Source organism: Oncorhynchus masou, chromosome 1, assembly GCF_036934945.1.
Source record: "Oncorhynchus masou masou isolate Uvic2021 chromosome 1, UVic_Omas_1.1, whole genome shotgun sequence".
Taxonomy (NCBI): domain Eukaryota; kingdom Metazoa; phylum Chordata; class Actinopteri; order Salmoniformes; family Salmonidae; genus Oncorhynchus; species Oncorhynchus masou.
The window spans coordinates 18,554,816-18,575,859 of NC_088212.1; the positions used below are offsets into that span (position 1 = coordinate 18,554,816).

The window sequence follows — 21,044 nt, forward strand, 5'->3', positions numbered from 1 at the left end:
TCGGCCTCCACAAACAGGTACAGTGACTCCAGTCTTCCCATGGGCATCAGCCTCCACAAACAGGTACAGTGACTCCAGCCTTCTCATGGGCATCGGCCTCCACAAACAGGTACAGTGGCTCCGGTCTTTCATGGGCATCGGCCTCCACAAACAGGTACAGTGACTTTGGTCTTTCATGGGCATCAGCCTCCACAAACCGGTACAGTGACTCCGGTCTTTCATGGGCATCGGCCTCCACAAACAGGTACAGTGACTCCAGTCTTCTCATGGGCATCGGCCTCCACAAACAGGTACAGTGGCTCCAGTCTTTCATGGGCATCGGCCTCCACAAACAGGTACAGTGACTCCGGTCTTTCATGGGCATCAGCCTCCACAAACAGGTACAGTGACTCCAGTCTTCCCATGGGCATCAGCCTCCACAAACAGGTACAGTGACTCCAGTCTTCTCATGGGCATCGGCCTCCACAAACAGGTACAGTGGCTCCAGTCTTTCATGGGCATCGGCCTCCACAAACAGGTACAGTGGCTCCGGTGATCGGCCTCCACAAACAGGTACAGTGACTTCGGTCTTTCATGGGCATCGGCCTCCACAAACAGGTACAGTGACTTCGGTCTTTCATGGGCATCGGCCTCCACAAACAGGTACAGTGACTTCGGTCTTTCATGGGCATCAGCCTCCACAAACCGGTACAGTGACTCCGGTCTTTCATGGGCATCGGCCTCCACAAACAGGTACAGTGACTTCGGTCTTTCATGGGCATCAGCCTCCACAAACCGGTACAGTGACTCCGGTCTTTCATGGGCATCGGCCTCCACAAACCGGTACAGTGACTCCGGTCTTTCATGGGCATCGGCCTCCACAAACAGGTACAGTGACTCCAGTCTTCTCATGGGCATCGGCCTCCACAAACAGGTACAGTGGCTCCAGTCTTTCATGGGCATCGGCCTCCACAAACAGGTACAGTGACTCCGGGCTTTCATGGGCATCAGCCTCCACAAACAGGTACAGTGACTCCAGTCTTTCATGGGCATCGGCCTCAACAAACGGGTACAGTGGAAGGAGCAGCTACACACACTGGGCCTGTGTCTGAAATGGCACCATATTCAGTATAGTGTACTACTTCTGGCCAGGCCCCATAGGGAATAAGTTGCCATTTTGGATTTTGCTATGTTTTACACCAGGGTGTGACATATATAAGCCATTTCTTGCACTGTTTCTTTTTTGCCGGCTATTATGTATTTTTCCACTAAAACGGGTCTTGTCACCACTCTGGTTGGCAGGAGTACGAGGTGGATGCCCTGCAGCGGCGCTTCTCTGGGGGCAGCCATTACTACGGAGGGGAGTCGCCGCGCATATCCCCCTGCAATAGCATGGGCAAGCTGAGCAAGTCAGACGGGCAGCTGTCCTGGACAATGGACAGTGGGCAGTGCTCATGCAACACCAGCAGTGAGGCTCTGGGTGAGTACTCAAACAGGCGTCAAAGCTCGATCTTTAACCAGAGATCCATTTTATTTTTCAAATAATGTAAACTATTTGGTGGAATGTGCTTTGTGGCTACCCGAATGGGCAAGTCAAATGTTGTCTTTAAGACAACGTTAATTTGCTTTGACTCTAGTGTTCCATTTGTAAATTTTACTTGCCCGTTTGGGCAGTATTTCGTGTAATATTCACTCAATTCCATTCCAACCTCTCCCTCCGCACGTGCTCAGTGCACACACAAGCTCCTGTTAGGTTTACAGAAATAATTGTCTATAAAAATATATGTAACTGATGGAATACACAAGCTACATTCCTTACAAATTATGACAGTTTTATCACAAATTCAAAATGGACAGGTTGATTGAAGTAGAAAAATGTGTTCCAACAACAGGCTGCAGTTTTTGAATAATTGCGTCCTGTCTATTTTCCGCTTAAGCTACTTTGCAAACGGCTAGTGCCATTTAGAATTAGTTAGCCTAGGCTATAACCCCCCAAAACATAGACAGGTTCCACACTGACAATATGCAAAAACATTAGTTTGACAAAGAGCGTATTTTCATCAGAAACATCAAGCACGCAGTGGCAAGAAAACGTACATTAACGTTCAAATGTTTGGGGTCACTTAGAAATGTCCTTCTTTTTGAAATAAAGCAAATTTTTTGTCGATTAAAATACCATCAAATTGATCAGAAATACAGCTGGAAATGGCTGATTGTTTTAATGGAACATCTACATAGGCGTAGAGGCCATTATCAGCAACCATCACTCCTGTGTTCCAATGGCACGTTGTGTTAGCTATTCCAAGTTTATAATTTTAAAAGGCTAATTGATCATTAGAAAACCATTTTGCAATTATGTTAGCACAGCTGAAAACTGTTTTGCTGATTTAAAGAATCAATAAAACTGTCCTTCTTTAGATTAATTGAGTATCTGGAGCATCAGCATTTGTGGGTTTGATTACAGGTTCAAAATGTCCAGAAACAAGAATTTCTTCTAAAACTCGTCAGTCTATTCTTGTTCTGAGAAATGAAGGCTATTCCATCTAAGAAATTGCCAAGAAACGAAAGATCTCACACAACGCTGTGTACTACTCCCATAACACAACAGCGCAAACTGTCTCTAACCAGAATAGAAAGAGGAGTGGGAGGCCCCGATGCACAACTGAGCAAGAGGACAACTACATTAGAGTGTCTCGTTTGAGAAACAGATGCCTCACAAGTCCTCAACTGGCAGCTTAATTAACTTAATGCGACGAGCAATCCCGGATCCGGGATCCTATTTATAGCCTCAAGCTCATTAGCATAACGCAACGTTAACTATTCATGAAAATCGCAAATGAAATGAAATAAATATATTTGCTCTCAAGCTTAGACTTTTGTTAACAACACTGTCATCTCAGATTTTCAAAATATGCTTTTCAACCATAGCTATACAAGCATTTGTGTAAGAGTATTGATAGCTAGCATAGCTATAAGCATAGAATTCAGCCAGCAACATTTTCACAAAAACAAGAAAAGCATTCAAATAAAATCATTTACCTTTGAAGAACTTCGGATGTTTTCAATGAGGAGACTCTCAGTTAGATAGCAAATGTTCAGTTTTTCCTGAAAGATTCTTTGTGTAGGACAAATCTCTCCGTTTTGTTCACGTTTGGCTACGAAAAAAACCTGTATCCAGTTATAGCCTCAAGCTCATTAGCGTAACGTAACGTTAACTATTTATGAAAATCGCAAATGAAATGAAATAAATATGCTAGCTCTCAAGCTTAGCCTTTTCTTAACAACACGGTCATCTCAGATTTTCAAAATATGCTTTTCAACCATAGCAAAACAAGCATTTGTGTAAGAGTATTGATAGCTAGCGTAGCATTTAGCATAGCATTTAGCGGGCAACGTTTTCACAAAAACCAGAAAAGCATTCAAATAAAATCATTTACCTTTGAAGAACTTCGGATGTTTTCAATGAGGAGACTCTCAGTTAGATAGCAAATGTTCAGTTTTTCCTGAAAGATTCTTTGTGTAGGAGAAATCGCTCCGTTTTGTACATCACTTGGCTACCAAAAAAACCCAGAAAATTCAGTCACCAAAACGCCAAACTTTTTTCCAAATTAACTCCATAATATCGACTGAAACATGGCAAACGTTGTTTAGAATCAATCCTCAAGGTGTTTTTCACATATCTCTTCATTGATATATCGTTCGTGGAAGTCTGCTTTCTTCTCTGAATTAAATGGAAAAATACTTGCAGCTGAGGTTCACGCACCAATTTCGACGCAGGACACCGGGCGGACACCTGGTAAATGTGGTCTCTTATGGTCAATCTTCCAATGATATTCCTACAAATACGTCACAATGCTGCAGACACCTTGGGGAAACGGCAGAAATTGTGGGCTCTCTGCTTGCACATTCACAGCCATATAAGGAGACATTGGAAAACAGCGCTTCAAAAATTTTGCTCATTTCCTGTTTGAAGTTTCATCTTGGTTTCGCCTGTAGCATCAGTTCTGTGGCACTCACAGATAATATCTTTGCAGTTTTGGAAACGTCAGAGTGTTTTCTTTCCAAAGCTGTCAATTGTATGCATAGTCGAGCATCTTTTCGTGACAAAATATCTTGTTTAAAACGGGAACGTTTTTTTTATCCAAAAATGAAATACTGCCCCTAGAGTTCAGAGGTTAAACTTCTTCGGGATCGGTGTCCCTTCCACGGGACGGTTGAGCTAACGTAGGCTAATGCGATTAGCATGAGGTTGTAAGTAGCAAGAAAATTTCCCAGGACATAGACATATCTGATATTGTCAGAAAGCTTTAATTCTTGTTAATCTAACTGCACTGTCCAATTTACAGTAGCTATTACAGTGAAATAATTCCATTCTATTGTTTGAGGAGAGTGCACAGTTTTGAACATGAAAAGTTATTAATAAACAAATTAGGCACATTTTGGCAGTCTCGATACAACATTTTGAACAGAAATGCAATGGTTCATTGGATCAGTCAAACTTTGCACATACACTGCTGCCATCTAGTGGCCAAAATCTAAATTGCAGCTGGGCTGGAATAATACATTATGGTTTTTCTCTTGCATTTCAAGGATGATAGTACAACAACAAAAAATACACAAGACTGGTTGGTTTTATCTTTGTATTATCTTTTACCAGATCTAGTGTGTTATATTCTTCTACATTCCTTTCACATTTCCCCAAACTTCAAAGTGTTTCCTTTCAAATGGTACCAAGAATAAGCATGTCCTTGCTTCGGGGCCTGAGTTACAGGCAGTTAGATTTGGGTATGTCATTTTAGGTGAAAATTGGGGAAAGGAGGTGGATCCTTAAGGGATCCTTAAATTCAAGGGTTCACATACTTTTTCCAACCTGCACTGTGAATGTTTACACAGTGTGTTCAATAAAGACATGAACATGTATAATTGTTTGTTATTAGTTTAAGCAGACTGTGTTTGTCTATAGTTGTGAAATAAAAAACAATACAAAAACAATCAGATAACATTTGATGACCAATTCATGCAGAAATCCAGATAATTCTAAAGGGTTCACATACTTTTTCTTCCCACTGTATGCCTACTCACCAAACAGATGTCATGGCCATAATTCATCACTATGCAGTGTTCAATGTGGAATTGTTCATCCATTTTGAAAATTCCGAAGATTAATTCGAACGTCTGTATATCGAAAAGATGACAAATGTTGGTTTGTAACCCTGAATTTTTTCTTTCATCTCAAACAAATTGAGCCCCGTTTCAAATGATCCCTCTCTGAGAATATCTGCTCCAGGCATGAGATGTGCATCACTTCACACTGGCAACTTTATTCATTTGGATAAATATTCTGTTATATTTTATTCTTATATTACATCATGTTTTTTTTACTATAAAATAGGTGTCTTGACTGTGATAAAGGCTCAGGAATTAAGAGCATCTGTCTACTAAATGAACAAAACAAGGCTATGCCTTTATACAGCCATAGAGTTCTACAAGCAGGTTACTGCCTTTATGAAGATTGTGTTTCAAGATATAATATAATAACCAGTTGATATTTTGGTTTCAATAAATTCATCTTACATGGCACTTGCTTTTTTATTGAGGCAATTTAGCTATTAGGATTTGTTTGTAATGGTTATGATAAATTACGCGCCGTTGCAATCTTATGACATCTAGAAAAATGCATCTAGCAAAATCCAGTGCGGGCCTTGTGTTCTAAAAAAATGTTTTTTTTTTCATGTGAGTACTCGAACAGTCAAAAGATTTCAAATGCTCATCCCTAACACACACACATGAAACTCACACACATAACAAACACATATGAGTTACATGTTCCTGCACTGGCTTCACAGAGGCCTGATTGGAGAGGAGCCCATTGGGTAGAGAGGATCCCATTGGTTTTCGAGAGGAGCCACTATGAGCCCATTAGGTTAGAGAGGAGCCACTATGAGCCCATTAGGTTAGAGAGGAGCCACTATGAGCCCATTAGGTTAGAGAGGAGCCACTATGAGCCCATTAGGTTAGAGAGGAGCCACTATGAGCCCATTAGGTTTGAGAAGAGCCACTATGAGCCCATTAGGTTTGAGAAGAGCCACTATGAGCCCATTAGGTTTGAGAAGAGCCACTATGAGCCCATTAGGTTTGAGAAGAGCCACTATGAGCCCATTAGGTTAGAGAGGAGCCACTATGAGCCCATTAGGTTAGAGAGGAGACACTATGAGCCCATTAGGTTAGAGAGGAGACACTATGAACCCATTAGGTTAGAGAGGAGCCACTATGAGCCCATTAGGTAGAGAGGAGCCACTATGAGCCCATTAGGTAGAGAGGAGCCACTATGAGCCCATTAGGTAGAGAGGAGCCACTATGAGCCCATTGGGTTAGAGAGTAAGTCACTATGAGCCCATTAGGTTAGAGAGGAAGTCACTATGAGCCCATTAGGTTAGAGAGGAAGTCACTATGAGCCCATTAGGCTAGAGAGGAGACACTATGAGCCCATTAGGTTAGAGAGGAGCCACTATGAGCCCATTAGGTTAGAGAGGAGCCACTATGGGCCCATTAGGTTAGAGAGGAGCCACTATGGGCCCATTAGGTTAGAGAGGAAGTCACTATGAGCCCATTAGGTAGAGAGGAGCCACTATGAGCCCATTAGTTAGAGAGGAGCCACTATGAGCTCATTAGGTAGAGAGGAACCATTATGAGCCCATTAGGTTAGAGAGGAGACACTATGAGCCCATTGGGTAGAGAGGAGCCACTATGAGCCCATTAGGTTAGAGGAGCCAATATGAGCCCATTAGATAGAGAGGAGCCGCGATGATTCCAGCAAGAGAGGCCTGTCTCTTTGATTAGGAGCACCGTGGTCACCACGGGATCACCATAGTTTGTCTTGATGTGGCAGCCACAGTGTGCGGAAACAAGCCTGCTGCTGATGCGTATAATGAGTCAACACACGCAGGCAGGAGCTTCCTGTTCCTGCCACCTCCAACAGCACAGAGCATTGTTTACGAGCTGTGACCACCATCTTGTGAGACAAGACTTCACCGAGGCTGCATCTCAATAGTCTTTAAGCAGTCTCCTCTCCTTCATCTGCATCGGTCTGGAAACAGGATAGCAGGGAGGAGGGCAATATGGTGGATGCTTACTGGGAATTTGTTGAGGAGAGGAAGCCATGCGATGCTATTGAGATGCAGCCTCAAAAAGTCTAAGCTGTAATACCACAGCTGAAACCTTTTGGGACCGAAGACAAGAAAGTGACGGTTGTCAAGGTGATAAGAACATTGCATCAGGTGGCCCTTTTCTCAGTGGAAAGAGAAGCGAGCCGTTTTGTGCCTTTTCCATTGTCATCAACGGACGTGTCATGGATCAGTTTCAAAACCAACCCTTTGAAATCCCAATATCCCACCTCACCCCCTAATGAAAATAGATTCTGCCAATGTGTTTGTTGTGCTCCTGAGTGGGTTTTTTAGAGAAAAGTACCTTTTATGCCAAAGTGACAGTGTGGCATTGTTTTCAGTGCTCTGGGGGTGACTCACCTGTCCCCCATCTCTCTCCCTCTCTCCCTCCTCCCCTCCACAGACACCACAGACCACTACGACCCGGACTACGACTTCTTGCACCAGGACCTGTCCAGCTTGGAGCAGATGACTCCTGTGCCAGTGGGAGCGTGCCTCAGCCCCCTGCCTGAGTCCCACAGCGAGTCTTCCTGCCCTGGCCCCGGTCCGCCGCTGGCACAACTCCACTTCAGCTCCCTCCAGGGCTGCGCCGTGACCTCCGCCCTGCCGCCCCCTGCCCTGCCGGAAAAGAAGCGCAGAGGTGGCGCCTGCTCAGGTTTTTCCGATGGCTCCTACTCGGGCTCATCCTGGTGCGTTTCCTTTGAGCGCCACCCATCCCAGTACGACAACCTCATGGAGGAGGACCTACCGCCTGTGCCCCCCTTTCCCCTGTTCACGCCCGACATCTTGCCCCTGTGCCACACCGCCGGGGGGTTTGTGTCTGAGTTCAGCGGCAGCGAGACGACAGACGTACCTCAGAGTCCACCGCCACTCCCTGAGAAGAAGAGCCGTCACAGTAAGTATCTGATGTCAGGGGGAGGCAGAAATAATTCATAAAAAGCCTTATACAATCTCTACTGTTACCAGAATTTTGACATTTAAGCTCCAAATACAGCAGATTAGGCCCCTTAGGTATGTCGGTAATGCACATGGAGGCCTACTGCTGTGCTATAATGATAAAACCACAGAATTAAATGGAACACATTATATTTTATCTCAGTGTAATGTTGGGGTCCCATGTTTTTTTTCCAGTAGGGGTTGTGGCTGGGTTCATACAAAACCTGGCACCCTTAAGGCGTCAGCAAGCTCCAGTTCGGCTGGCACCTAGCCAAACTCGGTTAGGTGAACCGAACGATTGTGCTCTTATACTTCCTTAAAAGACCTTCACTTGAAAAACAAGAAAAAAAGCACCAATAGTACTGTTTGTCCTTTTTTTGAGATGCCTTAGCAAGTATACACTTCCTCAAAATAGTTAGAATTAATTTTTATTTTATTTTTTATTTTTCCTTTATTTAACTAAGCAAGTCAGTTAAGAACAAATTGTTATTTTCAATGATGGCCTAGGAACAGCGGGTTAACTGCCTGTTCAGGGGCAGAACGACAGATTTGTACCCTATCAGCTCGGGGATTTGAACTTGCAACCTTTTGGTTACTAGTCCAATGCTCTAACCACTAGGTTACCCTGCCAAAAATCTGTCATTTATTTCTTGATGTTTTTGCCGAGGATATCTTCGATTATACATCTAAGATGTTTGGTGCAGTATTTTGTGAATGAAAAAGTGTGCAAGAAAAAGAGTAATCTCTTGTTGAATGACAGCAAAGACATTATTGAAGAATCCAAACTGTTGACCAATCACCGATGAAGGGGCGTAGACTTCTATGGGGTCAATTTCACGCCATATGTATTGAATTCAAGATAAAATAAATCGTGAACATGAAAAATAAAGTTGAGAATATTAACATTATATTTTCAGGACGGGTGAAATAATGGATGTTGAAATCAAAAACCCAACAATTAAAAGCAAAATGAATAGAATTGTAAACAAAAATAAGACATCAAACCCCAAAAACTTGTAAGCAAATAATTTTAAAGCGAGAGAAAAAGAGAGAAAAACTCTGACAAATGATTCCATTTTTTTTTTGAAAACTAATGCAAATATCGTTTTCGGTTAAACTTTCCCAGTAACCAATCCTATTGAATAGATTTTGCCTCCGCTCTTGCCTGAATGTACTACCTTTCGGTTACGCATCTCGTATCTTTTCTTTCACTGCCAGTCTTTTCGATTGCAAGTTTGGGCATCATTTTCACGTGAAAGGCGAGGTTTAGAGGGAGGCGTAGACAATGAGTCTCCATTGGTCCGCTAGTTTTGGAGTAACGGTTCGTCTTAACCCAATCAATGAACATGAATTACCTGTCGCACAACGTTCAGCGCAGGTGTTGGTAAATGGTTCGCCATACATCTGCGCTAAACTTTGTGCAACAGGTAATTCATATGTTTACTAAGTTGTTAGATGGTTTGTTATTAAATGTATTAGATAGACATGCTTCTAATATCTGTACATTGTTGATCCGTGACTGACATATTTTTGTTCATTGATTGGGTTAAGACGAACCATCACTCCAAAACTAGTGGACCAATGGAGACTCATTGTCTAGACCTCCCTCTAAACCCCACCCTTCAGGGAAAAATTATGCAAAAACTCGCAATCGAAAAAAGACTGGCAAAGAAACTGACATCGAAGCAAAGATACGAGTAGCGTAACCAAATGGTAGTACATGCAGGCAAGAGTTTAGGCAAAATATATTCAGTATGATTGGTTGCTGGGAAAGTTTAACCGAAAACGATTTTTGCATTTGTTTTCAAAATTCTTGGGTTTGGTTTTGATGTCTTATTTTTGTTTACAATTCTATACATTTTGCTTTCAATTGTTGGGTTTTTGATTTCAACATCCATTATTAATTTCACTCATCCTCGAAAATATAATGTTTACAATTCTCAACTTTATTTTTCCATGTTCACGATTTTTTATTTTTTTTATCAATACATATGGCGTGAAATTGACCCCGTAGACTTCGGCTACCAACTTCGGTTTGCCTCAAGAAAAAATGTTGTGCGCCCAAACAGATGACAAAAAAAACATACCCTAGTCTAAAACGTCACAAAATGTTGTCATAATATATGCACAAACTCTTCCGAACTGTTTCGGCTGGGAAGCATTTGGACACCTTTATTGGGCAGGTGTGTCCGTCTGATACATGCTTGTAATCCCTGCAGATCTGCCATACTTATTATGTTCCTATAGGATTTGGTTGTTCCATCCTGCCCTCAACCCTCTGTCTGCTAGCTAGGCCATCACAATGGAGCCAGCCATGTTGGATAGGACATGCTGCTGCTGCTGCTGAATGAGGAGCTGTTGGGAGTTCCATGCGCTTCATGTTTGTGCTGCGGGCTAGCCCTGTGTGGGTGTGTGTGGATGAGTACACAGCTAGGAGCCCTGTGCGCACACATACACACACAGAGGCCTGGAGGTTTCACTTATGCCAGCCCTGTGAGCTCACATGAAATAATGCATTTGTTGATGGAATGTGTCAGTTAATAGAGGAGGGGACTCTCCCGGCTGTGCAGGAAATGAGCTTGTGCTGATTGGCCCTCTCAGCGTATGTGTTGAAGGGTGGCCATAACTATGTAGTAATCAGGACATTTTATATGGTCAGTAGCACTATAAAGAGCTTAAAACCAGGACCAGAAGGTTTGGCTGTACTTGTGCCTCCGCTAGCCTGTTTATTTAGATTTTCAACATTTACATTTACATTTAAGTCATTTAGCAGACGCTCTTATCCAGAGCGACTTACAAATTCAACAGCAGAGCACTGTTCTAATGACTAAATGGTCAGGGTTTCTACAGGGCTAGCATTGTCATCTCCCCCAAAATACGATTTTCTTGTTTTGAAATTGTATTTAATGCACACCACGACCATTTTTAATTTTTACAATTTACAGGATTGGAAGTGAAGGGCTCCATTTAAACCAACGTTTGACATGTAGAATTTCCTCATCTGAACACTATAACAATGTGTAAACGGTTTGGGATACTCTGAAGAACACTGTCATTATCATCTGCAAGCGCATTGTCATTGTAATATCTCTGTTTTTTTTGGTCTGTGTTTGTGTGCGTGTGTGTGCGTCTGTGTGCACGTCTCACCCCCACAGTTCTGAAATACATGCAGTTTGTGGAAGACTACTCGGAGCCCCAGCCCTCAGTTTTCTACCAGATGCCACAGAGCAAGAGCATCTATGAGCAACGCAACAAGCACTTCCAGGAAGTCTACGGCTTCAATGACTCGTTTAGCAGCAGCGACTCTGTCCACGAGCCCCTCCCACCCCCGGCACTGCCACCCAAACAGAGGCAACTGGTAAACTATAGCCCCTCACCCCACACTGAAGCCACACTGAGGCCTCACACTCCCCAGTGTTACAACATGCAGTACGCCAGCCCATCCACACACCCTGTTCACACACATCCATCACTTACCAAGGCCCAATACATATGCATTTCAAGAAACTCATTTTCTTATCATATATTGTACCAAGTGTGTAGGATTGAGTGGTGAGTGAGTCCATGATGTTTTAGCCCATCTGTATAACATAGAAGAAGAAAAGCAGGGTGTTAAGTTCTAAACATCCAGAAGGCAAGCAGACTCTAGTGGTAACTCATCTCCAAACTCTACTTCAATGCATAGAGAAAACATTTTAAAAGACATGTTTTATTGTCACATACACCGGATAGGTGCAGAGAAATGTGTTGCTTTACAGGGTCAGCCATAGTAGTACGGCACCCCTGGAGCAAATTAGGGTTAAGTGCCTTGCTTAAGGGAACTTAAGCCGATTTTTCACCTTGTCGGCTCGGGTATTCGAACCAGTAGGCTACCTTTTTTGCATCATAAAAAAACATCTTAACAACAAATACAAATCAGTGCAACGGTACAATTTAAATTACTACCACTTCTCAGTAAGATTGTTTTCCGCCGGCATAAGACGATTGGCCTTTTGTGCAGACTTGTCCTCCATGATGTCCCATCTTACATCCCACCACTGTGTTTGAATTGAATTTGTTTTCATCATTTTGGCCATTTGTTAAGTTTGTTTCAGGCCTCTGCAAGGCTGTAGTAGTTTATTTCCCAGATTATATTCAATGCCATAATCTCTCTACCAGACATTCATGGTTGGAAAAAGTAATTTGCTCTGCCAGAAAAAAAAGCATGAACCCGATATAAATGAGTCAATCCATGCTCAAGGTTTATCCATATTTATGGACATTTTTAAACATATCTAAAGCGGATCAAAATGTGAGAAATGAAAATGAAACATTTCTGCAATTTTTTTCCTGTTATTTGACCTTGTGGATTACTGCATGCCCAGTTCATAGTGGGTGAGGATTAAGACCAATCACAGAATCCTCTGGGGAGCAGGGAAATAAAACAAGGATTGGTTTGAACTTAAGCTATAGATGTAGACAGGGGCACAACTTTGGTTTTATAAGTGGGAGGGACATAAACATTAAAAAAATTAAATGTATCCAGTCGGATAAACACGCCAAACAGCCTACCAGACTGCTCTGAGACGTCTGCATGGCCCTAAAGCACACAGTTGCTGTACGTAAATCTCTGTACGTAAATCTGTGGCACTCCATTTAGTATGATATATTATGTTACGTTAGGTTGCATTATGACTTGCCTAGTTAAATGAAGGTAAACTTTTTTTATATATATTTTTTTTTTTTAATGAATGGAGTAGCGATCAAAATCAAATGTTATTAGTCACATGCGCAGAATCCAACAGGTGTAGACCTTACCGTGAAATGCTTACTTTCAAGCAAGCCCTTAACCTACAATGCAGTTTTTATATATTTACTAAATAAACTAAAGTAAAAAAAAATAGGTCATTTGTAGATGTAGGTAGGGGTAAGTTGACTATGCATAGATCATACAATATCATACTAATTATAGGATGTATAGTATCAAACGTCTTACCTGGACATACAATAGCATACGAATTGGATAATATACATCTTGGTGCATGTATAGTATTATACTATTTCTCTGAGACCAGGTTGCTTGTTGTGCCTTAACAACAAAGGAGAATCATGGAAATAATTTACGTTGGCAGTTAGGGGAACTAATGACAAAGGTTAGGATAATTTATGTAAATGCTTAGGTGAAACGGGTTAAAGGGAAAATCCACTCAAACTATATTTTAGTATTTTTTTCCTTTAGTCTACTGTTGATACTTTCCACGGAAACTCTGACATTTCCGACATGGTAACTGCGTTCAACAAATCAGCAAGTCGGAAATGTTGGAGTTCCTAGTTCCGACAAGGATGTGAACGCGGACTAGTTCCCAGCAGTGTCACCGGCCACAGCATCATGATGATGCGTTTTAAATATAAAAAAATCTAAAAAAAAAAAAAACATTTTGGGGCTTCATTTTCCATTGCACTCATCAAATCTCATTCCTTTTTTCTTTTTGGAAAGCCCGGCCTCCATCAGAGCGATGCATAACACAGAGGTAACAGTAGAATATTAGAAAGCACTAGTGTGTTTCTATTTTAACGCTTTGTCTGCCGTAGCATTCTATTAGTCCATCAAGCCTATTGTTTTCTGCTGCTTCTAGATTGGGCTTAACTATCTGCGTAGACCTACGTCTTCTTTTGCTAACTAACATTTCCCACTGTACTTTCTCCCTGCTCCTCTCTTTCTACTTTCTCCTTCCCTCACACTCTCCTTTCCCCCCTTCCAGGCCTCCCACTCTGCCTCTTCCTCGTCCTCTTCTTCGTCCTCTCTCTCCTGCCACCTTCAGCAGTCGCAGGCTGCAGTGGTGGTGGAGGAGGAGACGGGGGCTGCTCTCAGCATGTCAGTCTCTAACTCCTCCCTGACCACCCCTATGGTGAGTGACTCTCAGTTGGCTTGTCTGCCTGCCTTTCTGATTCTCTGCTCTTATCACTCTCTACAGTAGACTTGGCTTTAAATAGTATTTGTTTTCTTTCTAAAACATTTTATTTAACCTGGAAAGTCACGGGCAAAGTGCGGTGCTAAATTAAATGAAAGTGTTGCACTTTGGGAACTATTTAATTGGTCCCACCGTGTCAGGCAAGCTCGATCAAGTGCATCAGAAGTATTTGAAAAGAAAACCAATACCAGTTGAAACCTTGTCTGCTCCGCCACAGACATGACTGCGCTTCTGCTTTAGAAGTATTGACACCAATACAAAAAGTTAATTTATTAGCCATTAGCCATTGTAGACATGTTCAGCTACTGATAAGGGAGTATATTGTGCAAAAAACACACACACTGGCAAACACGTTCATTCTTCACTCTCTATCAGACCCCTCAATATTTATACAGTAAATGGCAATCTCTGTTAGAGAGAAAGAGAGAAAGCATGCAGTTGTTTTCATCCAGAATTTGTGAAATGTGTTATTTATATTAGCGGAAGTCATTCATTTAAAACTGGGGCTTGAACACAATCCAGAACTATTATGATACAAACGCAGCAAATGAATGTTCTGTATTCTTCTTTGTCTAATCATTCTAGTTTTGGAGCAATGATGAGGACAATTGATCTGTTCTTGCTGAAGAACCATTGATTCTTGTTGCACCCTTTTGACTTGGTTTCAATTAAACCTATATGCATGAGATATTCAACAGATCTGTTACAAGTTACAACAAGCACATTTTGTGAATATGTAATTTTGAAGAGACTGAGTTGATTTAGCAATTCTAGTCACTGACTGACCAGTCAGATACAGACAATATAGCCTACAGTCATATTGTTCTCCGATGGCAAGTATGCCGATGCATCACTCTCAATGATCTATTTCAAAAAAGATTTGCTCTTTGACCTTGTAGATCTCTCAAGTAGCTTTTGTCTTAATCTCTCTTTCTCTTTCCTTCTCGTTTCTCGCCCTCGTTCTCTCAGCATAAGACAGTTCTCCGGTCCTATTCTCAGGACTTTGCACCTCTCTGCCAATCTTCCATTCCATATCTTCTCTTATCTGTCTCTTCCCACTCTCCCATTGTCCACCAATCACAGAGCATGGACCTAGCGGCCGCGGGCAGTGGCAGCCCTGACCCTGTGCTGGTGGCCAACGGCTCTCTGGACAGCTCTCTTGCTATCGGTCTTCTCACTGACTCTTCTTTCTCTGACACTCGTCAAACCTCTTTGGTGAGCCCTAGCTGTGTGTTGTGACAAGTGTTAGGCACTGTGCGAAAAGAAAATGGGATTGTGTTTGACAGGGGGGGTGCTATTGAAGAAGAGCACAGATCTGGAGTAGGGTATAAACATTGTTAGCAAAGGGCTGTTTCAATGTCGGTGACGTGATGTTCTTATCCTTGAAAATAGGCCAAACCCTAGGTAAAACAAGTCTGCAGCTCTATGTATGCTGTTGTGATTGGAACAGTTGGTTCTTAGTGGTTTCATTTGAGATGATATAGGTACTTGTTTGTTTTGTCCGGCTAGTTGTGAGAAGCTTTCGCATTCGGAACCACATTTGCTTTTTCCAAGCATCTGTCATTCTCGTTGCTGTCTTTCTTTTTTCCCCCGTAGAGCGAAAGCGCTAACGAGGAAGGCGGGGAGGGAGAGTACGTTAATCTGTACACATCCAGCCAAGCCAAAGGAGATGGGTTCTCCCGCCGAGTAAGTAGCCTAAGCAGAGAGGTTGCATGAGAGCGAGGAGAGAAAAGCGTGCTTTCACAGACAGTTGCACCATGACTGACAACAGACCTCACTAAGTAACCCTATCTGTATGTGACCTAACCACTCAGGATTCGTTGTGTCTCTTCGATCGCTTGGCATGCCCTGCTTTGGTAACTGCCTGTACATGACCATGTTTCTCTTCCTTTCCCCAAATCCCCTACTACTGGACTGTCCCTATTAGGTTGACCGATTATGATTTTTTCAACGCCGATACCGATTTATTGGAGGACCAAAAAAAGCCGATACCGATTAATTGTCTGAATTTATTTATTTGTAATAATGACAATTACAACAATACTGAATGAACACTTTTATTTTAACTTAGTATAATACATCAATAAAAACAATTTAGTCTCAAATAAATAATGAAACATGTTCAATTTGGTTTAAATAATGCAAAAACAAAGTGTTGCAGAAGAAGGTAAAAGTGCAATATGTGCCATGTAAGAAAGCTAATATTTAAGTTCCTTGCTCAGAACATGAGAACATATGAAAGCTGGTGGTTCCTTTTAACATGGGTCTTCAATATTCCCAGGTAAGAAGTTTTAGGTAGTTATTGTAGGAATTATAGGACTATTTCTCTCTATACCATTTGTATTTCGTATACCTTTGACTATTGGATGTTCTTATAGGCACTATAGTATTGCCAGTGTAACGGTATCGCTTCCGTCCCTCTCCTCGCCCCTACCTGGGCTCGAACCAGGGTTACATCGACAACAGCCACCCTCAAAGCATCGTTACCCATCGCTCCACAAAAGCCTTGGCCCTTACATTGCAAGGGGAACAACTACTTCAAGGTCTCAGAGCTAGTGACGTCACCGATTGAAACGCTATTAGCGCGCACCCTGCTAACTAGCTAGCCATTTCACATCGGTTACATCAGCCTAATCTCGGGAGTTGATAGACTTGAAGTCATAAACAGCTCAATGCTTGAGGCACAGCGAAGAGCTGCTAGCAAATGCAGTAGTGCTGTTTAAATGAATGCTTATGAGGCTGCTGCTGCCTACCACCACTCAGACTGCTCTATCAAATATCAAATCATAGACTTAATAATAACATAATAACACACAGAAATACAAGCCTTAGGTCATTAATATGGTCAATGTTTATTCTTTCAGTGAAATACGGAACCGTTCTGTATTTTATCTAACGGGTGGCATCCATAAGTCTATAATATTGCTGTTACATTGCACAAACTTCAATGTTATGTCATGATTATGTACAATTCTGGCAAATTAATTAGTCTTTGTTAGGAATAAATGGTCTTCACACAGTTCGCGACGAGCCAGGCGGCCCAAACTGCTGCATATACCCTGACTCTGCTTGCACTGAACGCAAGAGAAGTGACACAATTTCCCTAGTTAAAAGAAATTCATGTTAGCAGGCAATATTAACTAAATATGCAGGTTTAAAAATATATACTTGTGTATTGATTTTAAAGAAAGGCATTGATGTTTATGGTTAGGTACACATTGGTGCAACGACAGTGCTTTTTGCGCGAATGCGCTTGTTAGATCATCACCCGTTTGGCGAAGTAGGCTGTGATTCGATGAGAAATTAATGGGCACCGCATTGATTATATGCAATGCAGGACAAGCTAGATAAACTAGTAATATCATCAACCATGTACAGTTAACTAGTGATTATGTGAAGATTGATTGTTTTTTATAAGATAAATTTAATGCTAGCTAGCAACTTACCTTGGCTTCTTGCTGCACTCACGTAACAGGTAGTCAGCCTGCCACGCAGTCTCCTCGTGGAGTGCAATGTAATCGCCCACAATCGGTGTCCAAAAATGCCAATTACCTATTCTTATGAAAACTTGAAATCGGCCATTCCGATTAATCGGTCGACCTCTAGTCCCCATTCCCTACTATATGGGCCTATGTGTAGTTCTAGCTCAAAGTACATCAGTCACTCCCCTGTCATTGTCTCAAGGGGGGTTTGTCTCCAAGTGACAGTGAGACATTTTCTATCATGTTCATAAACTTGGCCTTTAAGGTCAATGGTGGTTGTCCACCTGGGTCAGGTCTGGATCGTAGTAACTAATTACAACTGGATTCATGAATGGCTCTGAGTTAAGTCTGTGTATTTAACATCTTCCAGAAGGCCTTTCATCAGGAAGGACAGCCCAATACAACGACTAAACGCTCAGCTTATTTATTCAGTCTTTCTCGCTCAAAGTTCTCCCCATTCCCCATGTTTTTAGTAAAAAGACAATCTGGACTGTCTTCTGGGATGGAGATGGGTAGATACAGTGCCTTCAGAAAGTATTTACACTTCTTCCACATTTTGTTATGTGACAGCCTGAATTTAAGGTGGATTAAATTGAGATTTTGTGTCAGTGGCCTACACACAATACCCCATAAAGTGGAATTACATTTGTAGACATTTTTACAAATTCCAAAATGTCTTAAGTCAATAAGTATTCAACCCCTTTTCTTATGGCAAGCATAAATACGTTCAGGAGTAAAAATGTGCTTAAAAAGTCACAAATTGCATTGACTCACTCTCTGCGCAATAATTGTGTTTAACATTTGAATGACTACCTCATCTCTGTACCCCGCACATACAATTATCTCTAAGGTCCCTCATGGCCAAATCTACACTGAGTTACTAACCACAATGACATTGAATGTTCCGAAGTAGCCGAGTTCTAGTTTTGACTTAAATATTCTTGAAAATCCATGGCAAGACTTGAAAATGGCTCTCAAGCAATGATCAACAACCAACTTGACAGAGCTTGAAGAATTTAAAAAAGAAAAAATTCTAAGTATTGTACAATCCCGGTATGCAAAGCTCTTAGTCTTACCCAGAAAGAATGATTCTAACATGTAACTCAGGGGGTTTGGATATTTATCTAATCAAGATATTAGTGTTTTATTTTTCTTACACATTAGTTATATTGTGTAAAAAAAAAAGAATAGACAAATCAATTTTAATCCCACTTTGTAACACAACCAAATGTGGAAAGAGTCAAGGGGTGTGAATACTTGTGTGAATACTTTCTGAAGGCACTGTATATTAAGTGTATTGTGTATTTAGTGTTGCATTTGCACTAGAGAAGTGAGGCTAGAGTTATGCATGTATCCATACCACAGGAGATTGGTGGCATCTTAATTGCGGAGGACTGGCCCATGGTAATGACTGGAGTGGAAGGTGGAATGGTATCAAATACATTAAAGATATGGTTTCATTCCATTTCTCCGTTCTAGTTGTTATTATGAGCCGTCCTCCCCTCAGCAGCCTCCACTGATCCATAGAGCGTATAATATGAATAGTGTGTGTGAACTACCAATGTCTGTTTTCCTCAAAGCTGACGGAACAACTCACTGAATACTAAGTTGAAACCTCCATGTGCTTAGACAACGTACCCACACATCTACCTTAACTAAGAAAGCATTTTCACCTTTATCTCGACCTCAGGGTCATGTTCATTTGGTACCGAACAGAAGAAAATAACCTGAAACAAGCATAGAAATAAATGTCCAATGAGAAATGCACATTTTTGTTTTCCACTGCAAATCATTGTGAAACCTTTTCTGTGCCATGCCCTAACGAACATGACCTCAGGCTGCTGGATTTGGTGCGAGACCGGTCCTAACCACTCTGTGTTGTTATCAGGATTCGTCTGCCATAGATGACTCACTGGAGGACACTGCCTCAGAGAACCCACTGTGCAATAACAAGGACATGTCCGATGACCGGTAAGAACCCATGCCATGACAGTCTGGCCTTTCTGTTTCCTTTTATTTTGAGGTTAAATAAATAATAAAATATTCTCCATTGTTCCTACTCTCCAGTGACAGAAGGAAGGATTCCCTTTGTTGTTATATTCTTTTTCTCTTTCTCACTCAGCCGAAGACAAAAGTCGTCTGAAGATGGGCAGAGTAGCGAGGAGACGGATGAGCTTTCCCTCATCGATCACATGGAGATCATGTCCCGGTTAACACTAAAGCAGGAGGTAAACGTGTCCTCGTTTTCTACTGTTGATGGTCAGCCCATTTTACCTCGCGTCTCTTTCAGATCAAGCAGTTTAATCATAGAGCAGGAGATGCCTCTTTTTATGTGATACTTCATAGGATCCTACATGGCTCTACGGTGCAACTATTTTACTCGCATATGCGCCTAGAAATAGATGTTGTCAAACGTTTTACATTTATTTTAATTTTTTACCCCTTTTTCTCCCCAATTTCGTGGTATCCAATTGGTAGTTACAGTCTTGTCTCATCGCTGCAACTCCCGTACAGAACTCAGGAGAGGCGAAGGTCGAGAGTCGTCCGTCCTCAGAAACACAACCCAGCCAAGCCGCACCGCTTCGTGACACAATGCCCGCTTAACCCGGAAGCCAGCCGCACCAATGTGTCGGAGGAAACACCGTACACCTGGCGACCGTGTCAGCATGCATTGCGCCAGGCCCGCCACAGGAGTCGCTAGAGCACGATGGGACAAGGACATCCCTGCCGGCGAAACCCTCCCCTAAACCCGGCCAACGCTGGGCCGCCCCATGGGTCTCCCGGTCAAGGCCGACTGTAACAGAGCCTGGACCCGAACCAGGATATCTCTAAGGCAGTGCCTTAGACCACTGCTCCACTCAGGAGACCCCTGTGTCCAAATTTAGCTGAAAGTCTACTAAAGTGTGACTTTGTTCTCGTGTTTCTTGGCTATTTACATTGTTTTGTTCACACACTAGGTTTTATTTCAATGTTAGTTTGAGCTTGCTCAACTGCTAGCGAAGAGACATGTCGCAGAATCTCATCTCTCACAGATAGACATGTGAGTCCCACCGTTACAATGGTAACGTCCCGCCCCTTAAAGGGGCAGCTGAAATGTTTTGTCTCTCCTAAGTGTCTCAAATATTTGAGGGTACATTGTAATTGATTCAGCATGGAACACTCCAAAAACCAAACGTTTTTCCATTTCTTAGAATAAAAACACTCTTCCTCATACTTTTATTGTGCACCTACATTTTATTTTTGTCCTCGTAAAATGTCAGCATAGATCCCTGTCCTACAAGAAGGATACTACTAATACAGAATAAGCCACCAATCAGCTGTTTACAGAGAGCTTGCCCTCTGCTGGCCCCTGCCTCTGTAACTCAAATGCAACGTCCCTGTCTGTTACTGTTACGAGGTCCAGAGCCTGCTGGTTTTCTGTTCTACCTGATAATTAATTGCACCCACCTGGTATCCCAGGTCTAAATCAGTCCCTGATTAGAGGGGAACAATAAAAAAAACACCATGGAAATTGCTTTGAAGTCTAGAGTTGA

At 42.1% G+C, this 21,044-nt stretch overlaps 1 protein-coding gene across 2 annotated transcripts in view; it reads left to right on the top strand.

Annotated features, from left to right (window-relative positions):
* Window positions 1-21,044, top strand: part of LOC135523785 (rap guanine nucleotide exchange factor 1-like) — a 55,447-nt gene that overhangs the window by 24,318 nt on the left and 10,085 nt on the right. The window contains exons 8-13 of one of the 2 annotated variants that reach the window (XM_064950731.1): window positions 1,282-1,459; window positions 7,546-8,037; window positions 11,234-11,436; window positions 15,626-15,715; window positions 19,400-19,482; window positions 19,634-19,739. In XM_064950731.1, the coding sequence (XP_064806803.1) occupies window positions 1,282-1,459; window positions 7,546-8,037; window positions 11,234-11,436; window positions 15,626-15,715; window positions 19,400-19,482; window positions 19,634-19,739 (1,152 nt within the window). The remainder of the gene's footprint in view (window positions 1-1,281; window positions 1,460-7,545; window positions 8,038-11,233; window positions 11,437-15,625; window positions 15,716-19,399; window positions 19,483-19,633; window positions 19,740-21,044) is intronic. The other variant, XM_064950814.1, reaches the window with a different exon arrangement.